At 59.3% G+C, this 15,684-nt stretch overlaps 1 protein-coding gene and 1 non-coding gene across 3 annotated transcripts; both read left to right on the plus strand.

Annotated features, from left to right (window-relative positions):
- The first annotated feature begins 565 nt into the window (after positions 1–565).
- Positions 566–15,426, plus strand: PRRC2A (proline rich coiled-coil 2A). 2 transcript variants are annotated; one of them, XM_054721868.1, is made up of 32 exons: positions 566–711; positions 1,739–1,948; positions 2,413–2,588; positions 3,086–3,263; positions 3,836–3,935; positions 4,033–4,105; positions 4,430–4,573; positions 4,710–4,861; positions 5,049–5,128; positions 5,254–5,396; positions 5,928–6,018; positions 6,135–6,351; positions 6,758–7,232; positions 7,625–7,815; positions 7,998–8,286; positions 8,580–8,790; positions 8,965–10,815; positions 11,139–11,416; positions 11,609–11,739; positions 11,958–12,087; positions 12,181–12,266; positions 12,465–12,698; positions 12,843–12,983; positions 13,102–13,173; positions 13,261–13,434; positions 13,623–13,702; positions 13,881–14,088; positions 14,180–14,275; positions 14,411–14,617; positions 14,730–14,824; positions 14,903–14,993; positions 15,111–15,426. In XM_054721868.1, exons 3-32 carry the CDS (start codon positions 2,477–2,479, stop codon positions 15,249–15,251), a joined length of 6,471 nt encoding a protein of 2,156 aa, XP_054577843.1. In that variant the 5' UTR covers positions 566–711; positions 1,739–1,948; positions 2,413–2,476; the 3' UTR covers positions 15,252–15,426. The 2 variants fall into 2 exon arrangements, with proteins under 2 accessions (XP_054577843.1, XP_008155578.2); XM_008157356.3 differs by lacking the exon at positions 1,739–1,948.
- Positions 2,771–2,901, plus strand: LOC114228303 (small nucleolar RNA SNORA38). The gene has a single exon (XR_003614454.1). It is a non-coding gene; the product is annotated as a small nucleolar RNA SNORA38 (small nucleolar RNA).
- Positions 15,427–15,684: the final 258 nt, after the last annotated feature.

Here is a 15,684-nt window from a genome sequence, read left to right on the forward strand (position 1 = left end):
TGATTTAATAAATGAAGGCCCCGCCCCTCTGATTCTTTCACGTCTCGCGAAAGGATGCGAGAGTTGAAACTCTTCCCTGAGTTACGTATGCTCCGCCCTCAGCAGCTAATCCCTTCCGCCCGTCCTCCCGCTCCTCTCCTCTGCTGAAAGCACGAGGGACCCTGCATCTTTTCCTTCCACTGTCGGCGTCCCTACGTCTCTCCGCTCCCATCTTTCCACGAACACACGACGCACGCACGCACCGCCTCTTCCTCCCCCGCTGCAAATTCTGAGCCCCAACCGCCGGGGCCACACCCCCGCCCCACGTCTCAACGGCCCACGCAGGCCCGCCTCTTCAGCCAATCGGTGTCCAAGCGCCTATAAGTCCCGCCTTTTTATGCAAATAACTTACGCCTGCTTCTCACGCCCCGCCTTTTTTTTTTTTAATCAGAGCAGCCCTGGAAGTAATGAGGGAGAGAGTAGAACGCGCTCCTCCCTTTATGCAAATCAAGAGGCGTGTCTAGGCGCGGAAGGAGGCGGGAGTGGGGGGGGCGCTCCCGGGGGCGGCGGTTGCCCGGATGGGCCGTTAGTCGGAGCCCTGCCGCGGAGGGAGCGAGGGAGACGGGAGGAGCCGTACCCGGCGCCATCCGCCGCCATCCGCCCCCGCCCCACCGCCATCCCACCCCGGGGAGCCCCTGGGCTCCGGTCCCGGATCCCCGTGCACCCGGCCAGGTGAGTCTGGGCGAGCTGAGTGCTTACGCCCTTTTCCAGCGCGGGAGCGGTGGGGGCAGTAGCAGCGATGGTGGTGGCGGGCCCTGGAGCGGGGGGGGGGGGGGGGGGCGGGGGAGGACAAGCTGCCATTAGCCGCCGCCATTTTGTCCTCCTACAGCCGGGACCTGCCTTGCCCCTCCCCCTCCGATACCACCTCCTTGGGACCAGCACTTCAGCCCCTCGCTCAGGGCTATGGCCTGCCCCTACCACTCCCCTTCTTGACTCAATGGGGCGACCCCCTCTCCCGGACCCGTGACTCCCACCCTCCGCCGTGCGGCTACCTCACCCCTCGCTTGGCCCCCTTCGCCGCCGCTCCGAGGTGGGCCACGCCCGGCGGTCCTTTTGGAGAGTCTCCTTCCACTGCCGTCACCCAGCGCTGGGGCCCCCTTCGCGACGCCCCTCTTCGCGTCGAGTCACTCCCCCTCTGCAGCCCTGCTCTGCTCCCGCGGGTTTGCTCTGTTCCTCGTCTCCCCTCCTTTCTCATTGCCCTGTCCCTTCTCTTTACCCCCCAACACCCCGTTCGCCCTGGTCTCTCGACATTGTCCCCTTGACTTGGCTCTGCATCCTTTCCCTACCATTTCTGCTTACGTGTATTGTTCCCCACCTGCTTTCATGTTCATTCTTTTATTTTGGTCTTAGTCTCCTCACGATTCTTCTATCCCCTTTTCCTCCATATACTTATTTTCAAAGATTGGCCTCCTCAGACACCTACAAAGCAGGCCCCATCCTCTCCTCTAAGCTGGCCTGAAGTTCTCCCCGATCCCGCTTCCCTCCTGACCCTGCTGGATGTCCCACCTCCCTCTCTTCCCTTTCCGCCACCCCCCGAGAAATGGACGCCTGCTTGGGGAGCAGGCTGCTGGGAAGAGAAATGGCTGCTGTTGGGCTGTCTCGCTGAGGGGGGGGGTGAAGTTAGCTCTGGCCGTGGCCTCGTGGTCACGGTGTTCTTGAAGCGGCTCCATAATGCTTTGTTTTTCTCACGTCCTCATAGGTAAGCCAGAACGGCCACCGGGGCACCTGCACACTGGGATGGGGGCAAGTGCAGAAAACGATGAGGTCTTCTAACTGTTGGGGTTCTGTACCTTTGTAGTGTGTGGAACCCCAATTCCTTGAGGAATTCTCTGGCACTAGCCCTCAGTCTGGCAGAGCAAGCTCATCAAGTCTTAGGCTCCTGGCATCCCTTCCTGCAGGCCTCCCCCAGGTGGGGTGAGGTGCTGGGAATGAACCTGGGGCACAGTTAGGGTGGTGAACAAGTCGGGATCTAAAGCCCTGTTCCTTGCATGATGGAGCTGTACGCCTCTGGTTTTCTCTGGGGCTTGGACTTGCCCTGTTTTACTTCCGGTCCTAGAAATTATTTTGGTGAAGAGATTATTGCTCGTGGGGATAATGAAGAGGTTGGTACCCTTTATAGACTGGCACAGAAGGGAGAGGATTTATACTAGGAGGCTACTAGATTTTTACTTGGATTTTCTCGGCAGGAGGTGAGAGGGAACATGCTCTCTGGGCTCTGTGGTTGCCTTAAGGGACTGGAGAGTTTGAATAGGCCGAAGGAAAAGGACCAGAGGGCCGGATCCCTGGGCTCCTAGCGAGAAGGAAAGGTATCGCCTGCGCTTCTATTGAAGTCTGTAAAGGGAGCAGAGAATGAAACACTTGATTGGCCCACAGGCTCCGGCACGTTTTGGGGGAGGTGCCTGTAAGGACCCATCGTACTCAATGAGCTTCCAGCGCAATGTCCGATCGCTCGGGGCCGACTGCCAAGGGGAAGGATGGAAAGAAGTATTCCTCGCTCAACCTGTTTGATACGTATAAGGGCAAGTCCTTAGAGATCCAGAAACCCGCTGGTGAGGGTCCTGCAGAAATTCTAATTATTGGAGGCTGGGCATGAATGGGGCATGCATTTTAGAGCACTTTGAAGGGAAATGGCTACAGTACAATTTGTCAAAAAACTAGAGGAACACTAGAGACTCCCCAACTTCATCTTGGATTCCATAGAGGACATTGGGCTTTGAGTAAACACCAATTACCCTCCTACAAAGGCGTGTCTGTGGTTCCCTGTCTTTGGACACGTAAGAATTGGAGGCAAAGAAATGTGGACTTGGAGAAGTCTGGAGCCAGCTTGCTCCCTGCAGGCTCAAGATCAACCATCCCACATAGAAGCCTTGGATGTAATGCCTCTGGGCCTTCCCACAGGATTTCAGAGATTGCTGAGGGCAAAGGAAGGGTGGTTTGTCAGGGAAGTTTGGTAGTAAGGCATGAAGGACATCTTAGTGGTCCATGGAGTAGGACACCGTCAGATCTCCCATGTGAAGCATTCTTCACCCTCTCTCCTTTTCTCCAGTTGCCCCTCGCCATGGCCTGCAGAGTCTTGGGAAAGTTGCCATTGCCCGGCGTATGCCACCCCCAGCCAACCTACCAAGCCTGAAAGCCGAGAATAAAGGCAATGACCCCAATGTCTCACTAGTGCCGAAAGACGGAACAGGATGGGCAAGCAAACAGGAGCAGTCCGACCCCAAGAGGTAGAGAGAGGCGTGGGAGACCTAGAGTGATAAGTATTTTTACGCTGAACTTCGGGATAAACTGGGCTTGGTCTAGCCCAGCCACGTGGCCAGAGTCAAAGAGGGAAGCCCCGCCCTAACCGGTGTGGCTCAGTGGATAGAGCGTCGGCCTGCGGACTGAAGGGTCCCAGGTTCGATTCTGGTCAAGGGCATGTACCTTGGTTGTGGGCACATCCCCAGTGGGAGGTGTGCAGGAGGCGGCTGATTGATGTTTCTCATCGATGTTTCTAACTCTCTCTTCCTCCCTTCCTCTCTGTAAAAAATCAATAAAATATATTTAAAAAAAAAAAGAATAGTAAAGAGGGAAGCCCCTCTCCTGTCTATTCCCAGGATTCCTGTTCGATGCCTAAGGAATGGGACCTTTAGCTTTCTGTCAGGGAAGCAGCCTGAAGGCAGGGTGACACGGTTCCAGCATTTTGTCCTAGTGTGTGTAACTATTAGCAAATGGGCTTGCGTTCCATTCCTGTCCTCCAGTTGGAGAAGTAAGGGAGGCACTTAAGGCTCTGGATAACCTTCCCTCCTTCCGTCCCCAGTTCCGATGCGTCACCCGCTCAGCCGCCGGAATCGCAGCCACTGCCGGCTTCACAGACGCCTGCCTCGAACCAGCCGAAGCGACCCCCAGCAGCCCCCGAGGTACCGGAGGACTGGATGCTACTGAATGAAGGAGCAACAGCAAGAATGGCTTGTAGCCCCCCACCCACGTCACTGTTTATTCTCTCTGCTTCCCCAGAACACTCCTTCGGTTCCAAGCGGGGTAAAGTCCTGGGCACAAACCAGCGTCACCCATGGAGCACATGGAGATGGTGAGTGCGGGCTGTCGGGGAGCTGGCTCTGGGCCCTGGACTGCACCTTCAGTGCAGTGTCCTCACTCCTGTTTGGCTCCATTTGGGGGACCTTGCTCAGTTCCATGGCGCACATGAGCAGGTTGTGTCAGTCTTGTATGAGGATGAGGCGGGCATCCAAGAACTGACCGTGTTTCTTAGGGAACAGGCACCAATGCATGGGGGGGGGGGGGGGGCTAGAAGGCAGGCGCCTAGTGATCTGGGACCTATCAGAACCTTCCCCTTTAGTGGTGCGTCTTCAGTAAATGTACTTCCGCATCCTGTTCTGCTTCCCAACCTCAACAGGTGGAAGGGCATCAAGCCTACTGTCACGATTCTCTCGAGAGGAATTTCCGACCCTGCAGGCGGCTGGCGACCAGGACAAGGCTGCCAAGGAAAGGGAGTCTGCCGAACAGTCGTCTGGGCCCGGACCAAGCCTCCGCCCCCAGAGTGCGTGGCTGCCATTTGGGAGGGGGGGTGTGGGTACGTGAGGGCTTACCTTTGAGCTCGGATATTCCTTATTCTATCTCGGAGCTAGTGTGTCTCGTCATTTTCAGCCCTGTTCACTCTGCCTTTTCCAAAATAGATTCTACCACTTGGAGGGACGGAGGTGGGCGTGGCCCTGATGAGCTGGAGGGCCTGGACTCCAAACTTCATCACGGCCATGATCCCCGGGGGGGGCTGCAGCCTTCCGGCCCAGCTCAGTTCCCTCCCTACCGAGGAATGATGCCGCCCTTCGTGAGTTCGGATGTCTTGTTGGGAGTGATTGCGTTGGAAGGTAGAAGTTAGGACTTAGTCTTTGGAGGGGACAGCTGGAATGCAGGGGCCTCTGACATAGCGTGGGAATGGGGAGAAGGGTAGGGCTAGGGAGCTGGCAGGCTCTTTGACCATCCCTCTGAGCAGCTGCTTTTGGGCCCTTTTGCAGATGTATCCCCCGTATCTCCCATTCCCTCCACCCTATGGACCCCAGGGGCCTTACCGATACCCCACCCCTGATGGGCCCAGGTGAGTAATGCCAGGTGACGTCTGGGTTTGTGGTTGGGGTGGGAGCCTGGCGGTGGAGGCTGTCTTGTATGTGGTTATACCCGTGCATCTTTTACCTTCTCTTCCATTCGCTTTGTCACACGCAGCCGCTTTCCCCGTGTGGTAGGCCCCCGGGGCTCGGGGCCGCCAATGCGCCTTATGGAGCCTATGGGTCGGCCCTCCATTCTTAAAGAGGATAATCTCAAAGAGTTTGACCAGCTGGACCAGGAGAACGATGATGGTTGGGCAGGCAAGTTAAGTGTGTGTGTGTGTGTGTGTGTGTGTTGTGTGTGTGTGTTAATCCTCACCCAAGGATATTTTTCCCCATTGTTTTCCAGAGAGTGGACGGGAAGGAGGGGTGGAGAGAGAGATCTGTGTGAGAGAGACATTGACTGGTGGCCTCCCCCAACTGGGGGGTGGGGGGTAAACCTGCAACTGGGGTATGTGCCTTTGGGAATCGAACCCGGGACCCTTCAGTGTGCAGGCCAACACTCTGACCATTGAGCACACTGACCAGGGCCAGGTAAATATTAAGGATCAAGCATTTTGGTCTCAAAAGGCAAGATCTGATAAGGAAAAAACACACTGATGGGTAGGGGAGCTCCCTGTGCAGGAGCCAAGGCCTGAGGACGACAAGACTCCAGTGGGTCCCGGCTTCAGGGGGAGGGTGGCATTGGTGGTACAAGTCATCGTACAGCTCCAGACACTCCTCTGTCCCAGAAGCGCCCTGAGATCTGAAAGCAGAGTGGAGGGGGTTACTGCTCTGCACATTTCCCCCCAGGGGCTCACGAGGAGGTTGACTACACTGAAAAGCTCAAGTTCAGTGATGAGGAGGACGCACGAGACTCCGATGAGGAGGGAGCTGAGGGCCAGTGAGTTAAGGCCCTCTGGGGAGGGGAGGGACGGGGCTCAGTTTCTCTCATGCTAGTACACCCTTAAAGGAGCTGGGTTGCAGCTGATTTTAAATCCACTGTTGTTCTGCTCACAGCAAGGAGTCCCAGGCAACTGCTGGGGAGGAACGGCCCCCGGAAGCAAATGGCAGAAAGGGCAACTCCGCTGGCAGTGAGCCGCCCCCGCCCAAGACGGCTTGGGCAGAGACCTCTCGGCCTCCAGAGACAGAGTTGGGGCCTCCTGCCCCGAAGCCTCCCCCTCCCCCACCGCACCGGGGCCCCACTGGGAACTGGGGCCCTCCTGGCGATTACCCAGTGAGTGTCTACAGTGAGAGTTTGAGAGGGTCAGCTGTGGCTGATAGTGTCAGCTGCATGATTGAAGGAGCAGTAATTGAGGAAGCTGGAGGGCGGGTCAAAATGGGCTGCAGAAAGTGGAGAACTTGGGAGAATCTCTGACAAGATTTGGAGCTTCCCTGTGTTAGGGGATCTGGGTGAATTGGGGGCTAGAGAGTAAGAACCAGGAGGCCTGGGTGTTTGTTTGGACCTCTGAAAGGAGAAAAGACACAAAAAGATTAGGATGGTGAGTTTGTCCCTACTCAGAGGACATCACCCCAAGGCCTGGTGCTGGCACCTACAGCTCTAGACAGTGAGTCAGTCTGCAGAAGAGATCATAAGAAACAATGACTGACCCCTCTGGCCCGCTGGGTCTGCCCATTGACAGGATCGTGGGGGCCCGCCCTGCAAGCCCCCAGCACCTGAAGATGAGGATGAGGCGTGGCGGCAGCGGCGAAAGCAGTCTTCGTCCGAGATCTCCCTGGCCGTGGAGCGGGCCCGGCGGCGACGAGAAGAGGAGGAGCGCCGCATGCAGGAGGAGCGCCGGGCAGCCTGTGCGGAGAAGCTCAAGCGACTTGATGAGAAGTTTGGGGCACCCGACAAGCGGCTCAAAGCAGAGCCTGCTGCCCCGCCTGCTGCCCCTCCTGCCCCAGCGCCACCACCTGCTGTCCCCAAAGAACTCCCCACACCTTCTGCTCCTTCACCAGCACCAGCCCCAACACCAGAAAAAGAACTGGACGAGCCAGCACAGGCTCCTCCTGCCCAGGCCACCCCCACTCCAGGTGTGGCTCCATCTCCTGTCCTGGTGAGTGGTGGTGGCAGCACCAGTAGCACCAGCAGTGGCAGCTTCGAAGCCAGCCCAGGTATGGAGACGGGGACAGGTGCCACCAGGTGCAGATCTCTCCTCTGCTTGGGGCAAAGCGGTGTGGAGGGAGGAAGTGAAATAGAAGGCAGGTGTTTGGGCTTATTGGACCGTCTGAGTGAGGGGGAGGTTTTGCTACCTGAATTCCTTAACAGGAAACCTAAAACCACGCTTCATGGCCTCACGTGGAGCAAGACTCTACCGCATTAGTGTGTTGGTTTCACGGGACAGCAATCCCACTAGACCAATGGCTCTGGGGAGGCCATGTTATACGTGAGAAGGACTTGCCTTTAGAGAGGGAAGGAGCTGGAGGTGAGAGCTGCAGTTGTGGGTGTTCATGGAATGTCTGTGATGGGCTAGACCTCTCTGATAAGTGTCTTTTCATCAATGCAGTGGAACCCCAACTGCCCTCAAAAGAGGGTCCTGAACCACCAGAAGAGGTTCCTTCTCCTGCCACACCCCCAGCCCCGAAGGTGGAACCCAAGGGTGATGGGGTTGGTCCCACCCGGCAGCCCCCCAGTCAGGGCTTGGGCTACCCCAAATATCAGAAGTCGTTACCTCCTCGTTTCCAGCGGCAACAGCAGGTGAGATCAAGTTACTTCCTCTCTTTAGGGCTGCTTTTTTGTCTCGCTCCAATGTCTGCACTACCTTTTCGTTCCCTCTGGGCCCCCTGCCAGTTCTGGTCCAGGTGTACGCCACAGCTGCTCTTGTACCAGCTCCTTTTCTGTCTGGGCGGGAGCCCTGACGCCTCTCTGCTCCCCTCCAGGAGCAGCTCTTGAAGCAGCAACAACAGCAGTGGCAGCAGCAGCAACAGGGCTCCACCCCCCCTGCCCCAGTACCCCCATCACCACCACAGCCTGTGACCGTAGGGGCTGTGCCAGCTCCACAGGCTCCCCCTCCCAAGGCCCTGTACCCAGGGGCTCTGGGTCGGCCCCCACCCATGCCTCCGATGAACTTTGATCCCCGCTGGATGATGATTCCTCCTTATGTGGACCCCCGGCTCCTCCAGGGCCGGCCCCCTCTGGACTTCTACCCGCCTGGCGTGCATCCCTCTGGTAAGGCCTTCAGTCCTGGGATGTGGGGACCGCACCTTGCTGTGGGGTAAAGGCCCCCAGTGAAGAGGGCAGCCATGGTCTGAGCACTGCTGAGGGAGCTCTCTGGGACAAGGATGGGCTTGGGGAGTTAGAAACAGTGGTCTTTCCTTGGCCAGGATTTACTGGGATTGATGGATGGGTTTCCAGGGGACGCAGTGGGTGCCCTGCTTCGGGAGAGCAGGCAGGAGCTGATGTTGACGGGGCGGGGCCTTTGGGCTGAGGGCCGTCCCGAGACAGGGCTGTCGTTGCCTCAGGCCTCGTCCCCCGGGAGCGCTCCGACAGCGGGGGCTCAAGCTCAGAGCCATTCGAGCGCCATGCAGGCCCCCTCTTACGGGACCGGGGCACCCCACCAGTGGATGCGAAGTTGGCCTGGGTAGGAGATGTCTTCGCTGCCACACCCGCTGACCCTCGCCCGCTCACCTCACCGCTGCGACAGGCTGCCGAAGAGGACGACAAGGGGATGAGGTGAGAGCAGTGGGTGTGCTGGGTGAGCTCCTGGGGACGGACCTCGGCCGGGAGGAGAGGCACGGGGTTGGCGGTGAGGCCGGGGATAAGCAGGGCAGGAGTGTCCGAGTTCGGTTCCCCACCCAGTTCCAGTTGTCCTCATCCTGAGATGTTCTTTTCTGTCTCTCTCTTCAGGAGTGAAACCCCTCCAGTGCCTCCCCCTCCACCCTATCTGGCCAGTTATCCTGGCTTTCCTGAGAATGGAGCCCCTGGGCCCCCCCTCCCTCGCTTCCCTCCGGAGGAGCCAACTGCCCCGGGGCCCCGCCCATTGCCCTGGCCCCCAGGCAATGACGAGGCAGCCAAGATACAAGCTTCGCCGCCCAAGAAGGAGGCCCCCAAGGAGGAAACTCCACAGCTAACAGGGCCAGAAGCCAACCGAAAGCCGCCCCGAGGAGTGGGAGGCCAAGGCCCCCCGCCAGCTCGCAGAGAGAGCCGCACTGAGACCCGCTGGGGCCCGCGCCCAGGCAGCAGCAGGCGCGGAGGCCCTCTAGAGGAGCCGGGGGCCCCTCCCCGCCGCGCCGGGCCGATAAAGAAACCCCCACCTCCTACCAAAGTCCAGGAGCTGCCTCCCAAGCCCCCCGAACAGGGGGATGAAACCCTCAAGGTCCCAAAGCCAGACCCACTCAAGACAGCGAAGGGGAAGATGGGGGGCCCCAAGGAGACGCCACCTAGTGGGAACCTTTCCCCAGCCCCGAGGCTTCGGAGGGACTATTCCTACGAAAGAGTGGGTCCTACCTCCTGCCGTGGCCGGGGACGAGGCGAATATTTTGCCAGAGGGAGAGGTTTCCGGGGGACATACGGGGGTCGAGGACGGGGAGGCCGAAGCCGAGAGTTCCGCAGTTACCGAGAGTTTCGTGGAGATGATGGGCGTGCAGGTGGGGCAGGGGGACTCAGTCACCCCCCTGCTCCCCGAGGCCGCACTGCCAGTGAGACACGAAGTGAGGGTTCCGAGTATGAAGAAATCCCCAAGCGGCGCCGGCAACGGGGCTCAGAAACAGGCAGCGAGACCCACGAGAGTGATCTGGCCCCTTCGGACAAGGAGGCCCCGCCACCCAAGGAAGGCGTGCTCACCCAGGTCCCTCTTGCTCCCCCACCGTCAGGAGCTCCTCCTTCACCGGCCCCAGCCCGTTTTTCTACTGCCCGAGGTGGGCGCGTCTTCACTCCCAGGGGGGTGCCATCACGCCGAGGCCGAGGTGGGGGGCGGCCCCCTCCACCCATTTGCCCAAGCTGGACCCCTCCAGCCAAGTCGCTGGCCCCCAAGAAGCCTCCAGCCTGTCCTTTGCCGAGTAAGGAGCCTTTGAAAGAGAAGCTGATTCCAGGGCCTCTGTCCCCCGTGGCCCGAGGAGGCAGCGGTGCAGGCAGCAACCTGGGCCTGGCTGTGGAAGATGGGGAGCGGCCCCGAAGGAGGCGTCACGGCAGAGCTCAGCAACAGGACAAACCACCCCGGTTTCGGAGGCTGAAACAGGAGCGGGAGAGTGCCCGAGGGGCCGAGGGCAGGCGCTCTTCCCCGGCGCTCCCATCCTCCACGCCCGGGCCGGAGGAGGCCCTCTCGGCTGCAGCAGTTCCCCCACCACCTCGCCGGGCAGCTGCCAAGTCTCCTGATCTGTCGAACCAGAACTCGGACCAGGCCAATGAGGAGTGGGAGACTGCATCCGAGAGCAGCGACTTTGCCAGTGAGCGCCGAGGGGACAAGGAGGCTCCTCCATCGGCACTGCTGACCCCCAAAATTGTGGGAACTCCTGGGGGCGGGGGCAGCGGAGCTGGACCAGGCATTACAACCATGTCGCGTGGAGACCTGAGCCAGAGAGCCAAGGATCTGAGCAAGCGGAGCTTCTCAAGTCAGCGGCCAGGCATGGAGAGGCAGAACCGGCGCCCGGGCCCCAGCAGCAAGGCCGGCGGCGGGGGAGGAGCCGGAGGAGGTCCTGGAGGCAGGACTGGCCCAGGGCGCGGGGACAAGAGGAGTTGGCCCTCTCCCAAGAACCGAAGGTGGGTAACTGTGTGTTCTTAAGCTTCAGAAATGCAGGGAGGGGCGGAGACCTGAGGGAAAGGAAGGTGGGTGCGGGGCAGTTTGGAGACCTGGGGAGTTAGAAAGGCACCAGGAAGTCCTCTGCCGGAAGGAGCTGGATGCAGTGGGTAGAGTCAGGAACACCCACCCAGTCCCATTCTCGTCCACCCTGAACATCTGTGCACAGAATTCCTTAGAAATGCCGAACACACCTGCGTTTGCACAGGGAAGAGAGGCTGAGTGAGGGTACTGGAGGGGAAGGGTAACGGTTTGGGGAATACTGGAGCTGGTCTGTTTCCTTCAGCCGCCCTCCAGAGGAGCGCCCCGCAGGCCTCCCTCTGCCTCCCCCACCCCCGAGCAGTTCTGCTGTCTTCCGCCTGGACCGGGTGATCCACAGCAACCCTGCTGGCATCCAACAGGCCCTGGCCCAGCTCAGCAGCCGCCAGGGGAGTGCAGCTGCACCAGGGGGGCACCCAAGGCCCAAGCCTGGGCCTCCCCTAACCCCTCAAGGCCCCTCCCCTCGGCCCCCAACCCTCTATGACCCTCAGAGGGCCAGCAACAACAGCGTTGGCATCGGTTCGGGTAAGCTGGAGGGGCTGCGGGCGGGACTGTCTACATCCCCAGAGGCAGGCGTTGGAGGGGGAAGGCTCTGGCTTGGGGAGCCCGGTGCTGGGGTGTGCACTGAGAGGCCTGGGAGGATTGGGATGTGGGTAAGGAGGAAAGGAGGGTCAGTGACAGTGAGGCTGGTGCTGACAGATTTCCCCTTTTCCCCAGACCTCCACTTCGAGGAGCCAGGGCCGATGGTGAGGGGGGTGGGCGGGACTCCCCAGGATGCTGCCGGGGTTAATCCTTTCCCCCCCAAACGGCGGGAGCGGCCTCCCAGAAAACCGGAGCTGCTGCAGGAGGTGAGGGATGGGGCTTGAGATTGTGCTTCACTGCTCGCTCCAGGGGCTCTTACATTCTCTTCATTCTTTCCTGTTCTCGCCCCGAATTGTCAGCTTCGGTCACTGCATGCCTCCTACGTGTCCCTGTCCCTCCTTCCCCACACCTCACTGTCCCCGTCCTTTGCATTCCCCAGTTCCCAGCTCATTCATGTTTTGCCTCTGGCCTTTCTCACCTTTAGGAATCTTTGCCACCTTCTCATAGCTCTGGATTCTTGGGCCCCAAACCTGAGGGCCCAGGCCCTCACGGCGAGTCTAGAGATGCAGGGACAGAGGCCCTGACCCCTCACATCTGGAATCGTTTACATACTGGTGAGTAAAACAAAACTGAGCGCAGGAAGGGCCGTGAGAGCCGGGCGGGCCGCAGCAGTTCCTCACAGCCTCGTCTGTCCGTGTTCCTCCCAGCCGCTAGTCGGAAGAGTTACCGGCCTGGCCCCATGGAGCCCTGGATGGAGCCCCTGAGTCCTTTTGAGGACGTGGCTGCCACGGAGGTGAGTGGGGCCAGCAGGGGAGCGTCTGAGGTGGGTTTTCCCCGGCGCTGGCCATACGTCCCCGCCTGCTCTGGGTCGGGTCTGGGTGGTTCCCTCACATCGTTTCTCCTTTCTTCAGTGTGTGCGTGTGTGTGTGCACCAGCCAGGGATTGGGGTGCTTCCTGCCCTCCCTAACTAACCCTTCTCCACTCCTCTCAGATGAGTCAGTCTGACAGTGGGGTGGACCTGAGTGGGGATTCTCAGGTATCGTCAGGTCCCTGCAGCCAGCGAAGTTCCCCTGATGGAGGACTCAAGGGGGCAGCAGAGGGGCCCCCCAAGCGGCCTGGAGGCCCCTCACCCCTGAATGCTGTTCCTGGTGAGGGTCCACCTGGCTCTGAACCCTCTGAACCTCCTAGGAGACGGCCACTTGCCCCCCCTGATGGGGACAGAAAGGTAAAAAGGGTCAAAAATGGCTACAAGGAATGTTTCTGGGACTCCGGCTGTGGCTCTTTGTCTCCCCTTCTGTGTGTCCTGGGGGTTCCCTTGTCTGGGCTTCAGTTTCCTTCTCCAACCCCACTTCACTGTGTTCCCCCCCAGGAGCTGCCCCGGGAGCAGCCTCTGCCCCCTGGTCCCATTGGCACAGAACGACTGCAGCGTGCAGACCGAGGCCCGGAGCCTGGCCCCCTGCGGCCATCCCGTCGGCCCGGTCCCCCGGGCCAGTTTGGCACCAATGACAAGGTCTGCATGGGCCAGATCTGGGGATCTGGGGCTGAGTGGAGAGAAGGGAAGGACTGGTGGTGGGACCTGGAGGACACACCTGGATCGTGGGACAACCTTCCCTGCCTCATGATCACAGGACTCGGACTTGCGCCTAGTGGTGGGAGACAGTTCAAAAGCAGAGAAAGAGCTCACGGCAACCGTCACTGAGGTTCGTGGGGAGAGTCGGGTGGCAAGGTCTTCTCTTTCTGGAGAAGATGACCCAGAGAGCCCTCTTGACTCGTCTGCTCCTCCCCAGGCCATTCCCATGTCCCGAGACTGGGAGCTGCTCCCTAGTGCTTCTGCGTCCGCTGAGCCACCACCACAACCCAGGAGCCTGGGGCCCGGGCACTGTGGCCCAGAGCCCAGCTCCGCAGGCCAGCGCTTGTACCCTGAGACCTTCTATGGCAGCCCTGGGCCTCCCAGCTCGCAGGTGGGCCCGCCTTCCTGTCCCGCAACCCCGTTCCGCCTGCCGTCTCGTACAGTAAAGCCTTCCGGTCTGCACAGTTGTAAACTTTTGTTGTTGTTTCATTTCTCTCCTTGCTTTACTGTAGGTGGTGGGGTGGGTGAGCTTTTCTTGACCAGAGAAAATGGAGTTAGTCCAGCTTTGCTTTTCTGTAGGTTTCAGGGGGAGCCATCGACTCTCAGTTACATCCCAGCAATGGAGGCTTCCGCTCTGGGACACCAGTGCACCCTTACAGGTAAGACTAGATGCTGTGGGAGTCAGAAGGAAATGGAGCCATGTTTCAGGGGAGAGGGAGGCGGGGGACATTTCTAGGTACTAAAGGCTAATGGACTTAAGGGGGTGCTCAGACTAAAGGAGTAAATGATTCAGGCTCCCTGACACCTTTCTTCCCTGTTGCCCCAATGTCTTTGCAGGTCACAGCCCCTGTACCTCCCCCCGGGCCCGGCACCCCCCTCAGCACTGCTCTCAGGGGTGGCCGTCAAGGGCCAGTTTCTGGATTTCTCAGCACTGCAAGCTACGGAGCTGGGGAAGTTGCCGGCTGGAGTTCTCTACCCCCCACCTTCCTTCCTCTACTCTCCAGCCTTCTGCCCCAGCCCTCTGCCTGACCCGCCCCTGCTTCAGGTAAGAGGTGGGCAGGTGCTGGGCTCAGGGAGCTGGGGGTGGAGGAGAGCGCTGTGGGGGAGTTGACATACTTCTTCCCGTTGCCCAACAGGTGCGCCCGGACCTGCCATCCCCCTCAGATTTTTATTCTCCTCCTCTGCAGCCTGGTGGCCAGAGTGGCTTCCTCCCCTCGGGGGCTGCCCAGCAGGTACTTTTTATCTGTCTACTTCCCCTTCAGTCTCTCTCTGTCCAGCCTCTGGCTTTTTAAAATGGTTTTGACTCTAGCTCAGGTTTTCTGACATTTCTTTCTGCCCCCAACACAGACCCATGTTTCTTGTTACAGATGCTTCTACCCATGATGGACTCCCAGCTGCCTGTGGTGAACTTTGGCTCCCTGCCGCCAGTGCCGCCTCCTGCCCCGCCCCCCCTTTCTCTGTTACCTGTGGGCCCTGCTCTGCAGCCTTCCAGTTTGGCTGTGCGGCCCCCACCTGCTCCTCGGGTGCTGCCTTCACCTGCCAGGCCCTTCCCCCCTAGCTTGGGGCGAGCAGAGGTAAGGTCAGGAACTGTAGTGCTGGGCAACTGCAAGAGTTGAGGGTAGGGGTTCATGATCTGAAGGTGAATGGGTTGAGAGACAGGAGGCTCATGAGTGTTTTTTCTTTCAGTTTCACCCAGTAGAACTAAAGCCGTTCCAGGATTATCGAAAACTCAGCAGCAGCCTTGGGGGACCCGGGTCGTCATGTACTCTTCCCGCTGGAAGGCAAGAGAAGCAGCTGGGAATACAGACTGCCCAGCCCCAAGGCCTTCAGCTCTCCTCAAACACTTGTTCCTCCTCTAGGTCTTTGTCTGGCCTCAGTTCCCGTCTCAAAGCCACACCCTCCACCTATAGCGGCGTCTTCCGCACCCAGCACATTGACCTTCACCAGCAGGTGAGGGAAAAGCCCCGGCCCCCGTATCCCCGTCTGAATTCTCGTGTTACCACCCGAAGCTGCCAGTATGAATGGAGCCCTACTTCCTCTCACATGTGCCTTCCCCCGCGCCCCCAGGCCTCCCCGCCTGACGCCCTACGCTGGATGCCGAAGCCTTGGGAGCGGACAGGGCCACCTTCCCGAGAAGGGTCTTCCCGACGGGCAGAAGAGCCTGGGTCCCGAGGGGACAAGGAGCCTAGGTTGCCTCCACCCCGCTGAGGGAGTTCCCCTTGCCCCTACCCCCCCAGGCCTTGTATATAGATTATAAATATATAAGGGGAAAGGGGTGGGTGGGAGGGGTTGTGGGGCTGGGGCCTCGCTTCCCCTCCTCCCTGCTCCCCTGGTCCCCTATCCCTGGGGCCATTTGTTAAAAAAAATAATAATAAAAGAATTTAAAAAGTATTTCCAAATGACTTGGGGGGACAGGTTGGTTGCTTGTGATCTCACGTGTCCTATGCAATACAGTGCCTGCCAAGTAATCTGTAGGGTGGGTTCAGTCGGGACTACTTGTTATTTAACTTCAGTGACTTTCCTAACAAACTCCCAACTTCATTTTATTGTATCTTCAAGTTTTAGAGCCGGGCTCTGCTAGGCAAACCTGCTTCTTGTGCCAGCCATTGTTGACTGCTTAGCAGTCTGCAGCTGCTAGCTG

Source organism: Eptesicus fuscus, chromosome 10 (genome assembly GCF_027574615.1).
Source record: "Eptesicus fuscus isolate TK198812 chromosome 10, DD_ASM_mEF_20220401, whole genome shotgun sequence".
Classification (NCBI taxonomy): domain Eukaryota; kingdom Metazoa; phylum Chordata; class Mammalia; order Chiroptera; family Vespertilionidae; genus Eptesicus; species Eptesicus fuscus.

Coding starts and splice junctions, on each gene's coding strand:
- PRRC2A (XM_054721868.1), top strand. CDS start 2,477: ATGTCCGATCGCTCGGGGCCGACTGCCAAGGGGAAGGATGGAAAGAAG. Junction 4,862..5,048: donor GAGGAATGATGCCGCCCTTC/GTGAGTTCGGAT, acceptor GCCCTTTTGCAG/ATGTATCCCCCGTATCTCCC. Junction 14,089..14,179: donor CTGACCCGCCCCTGCTTCAG/GTAAGAGGTGGG, acceptor GTTGCCCAACAG/GTGCGCCCGGACCTGCCATC.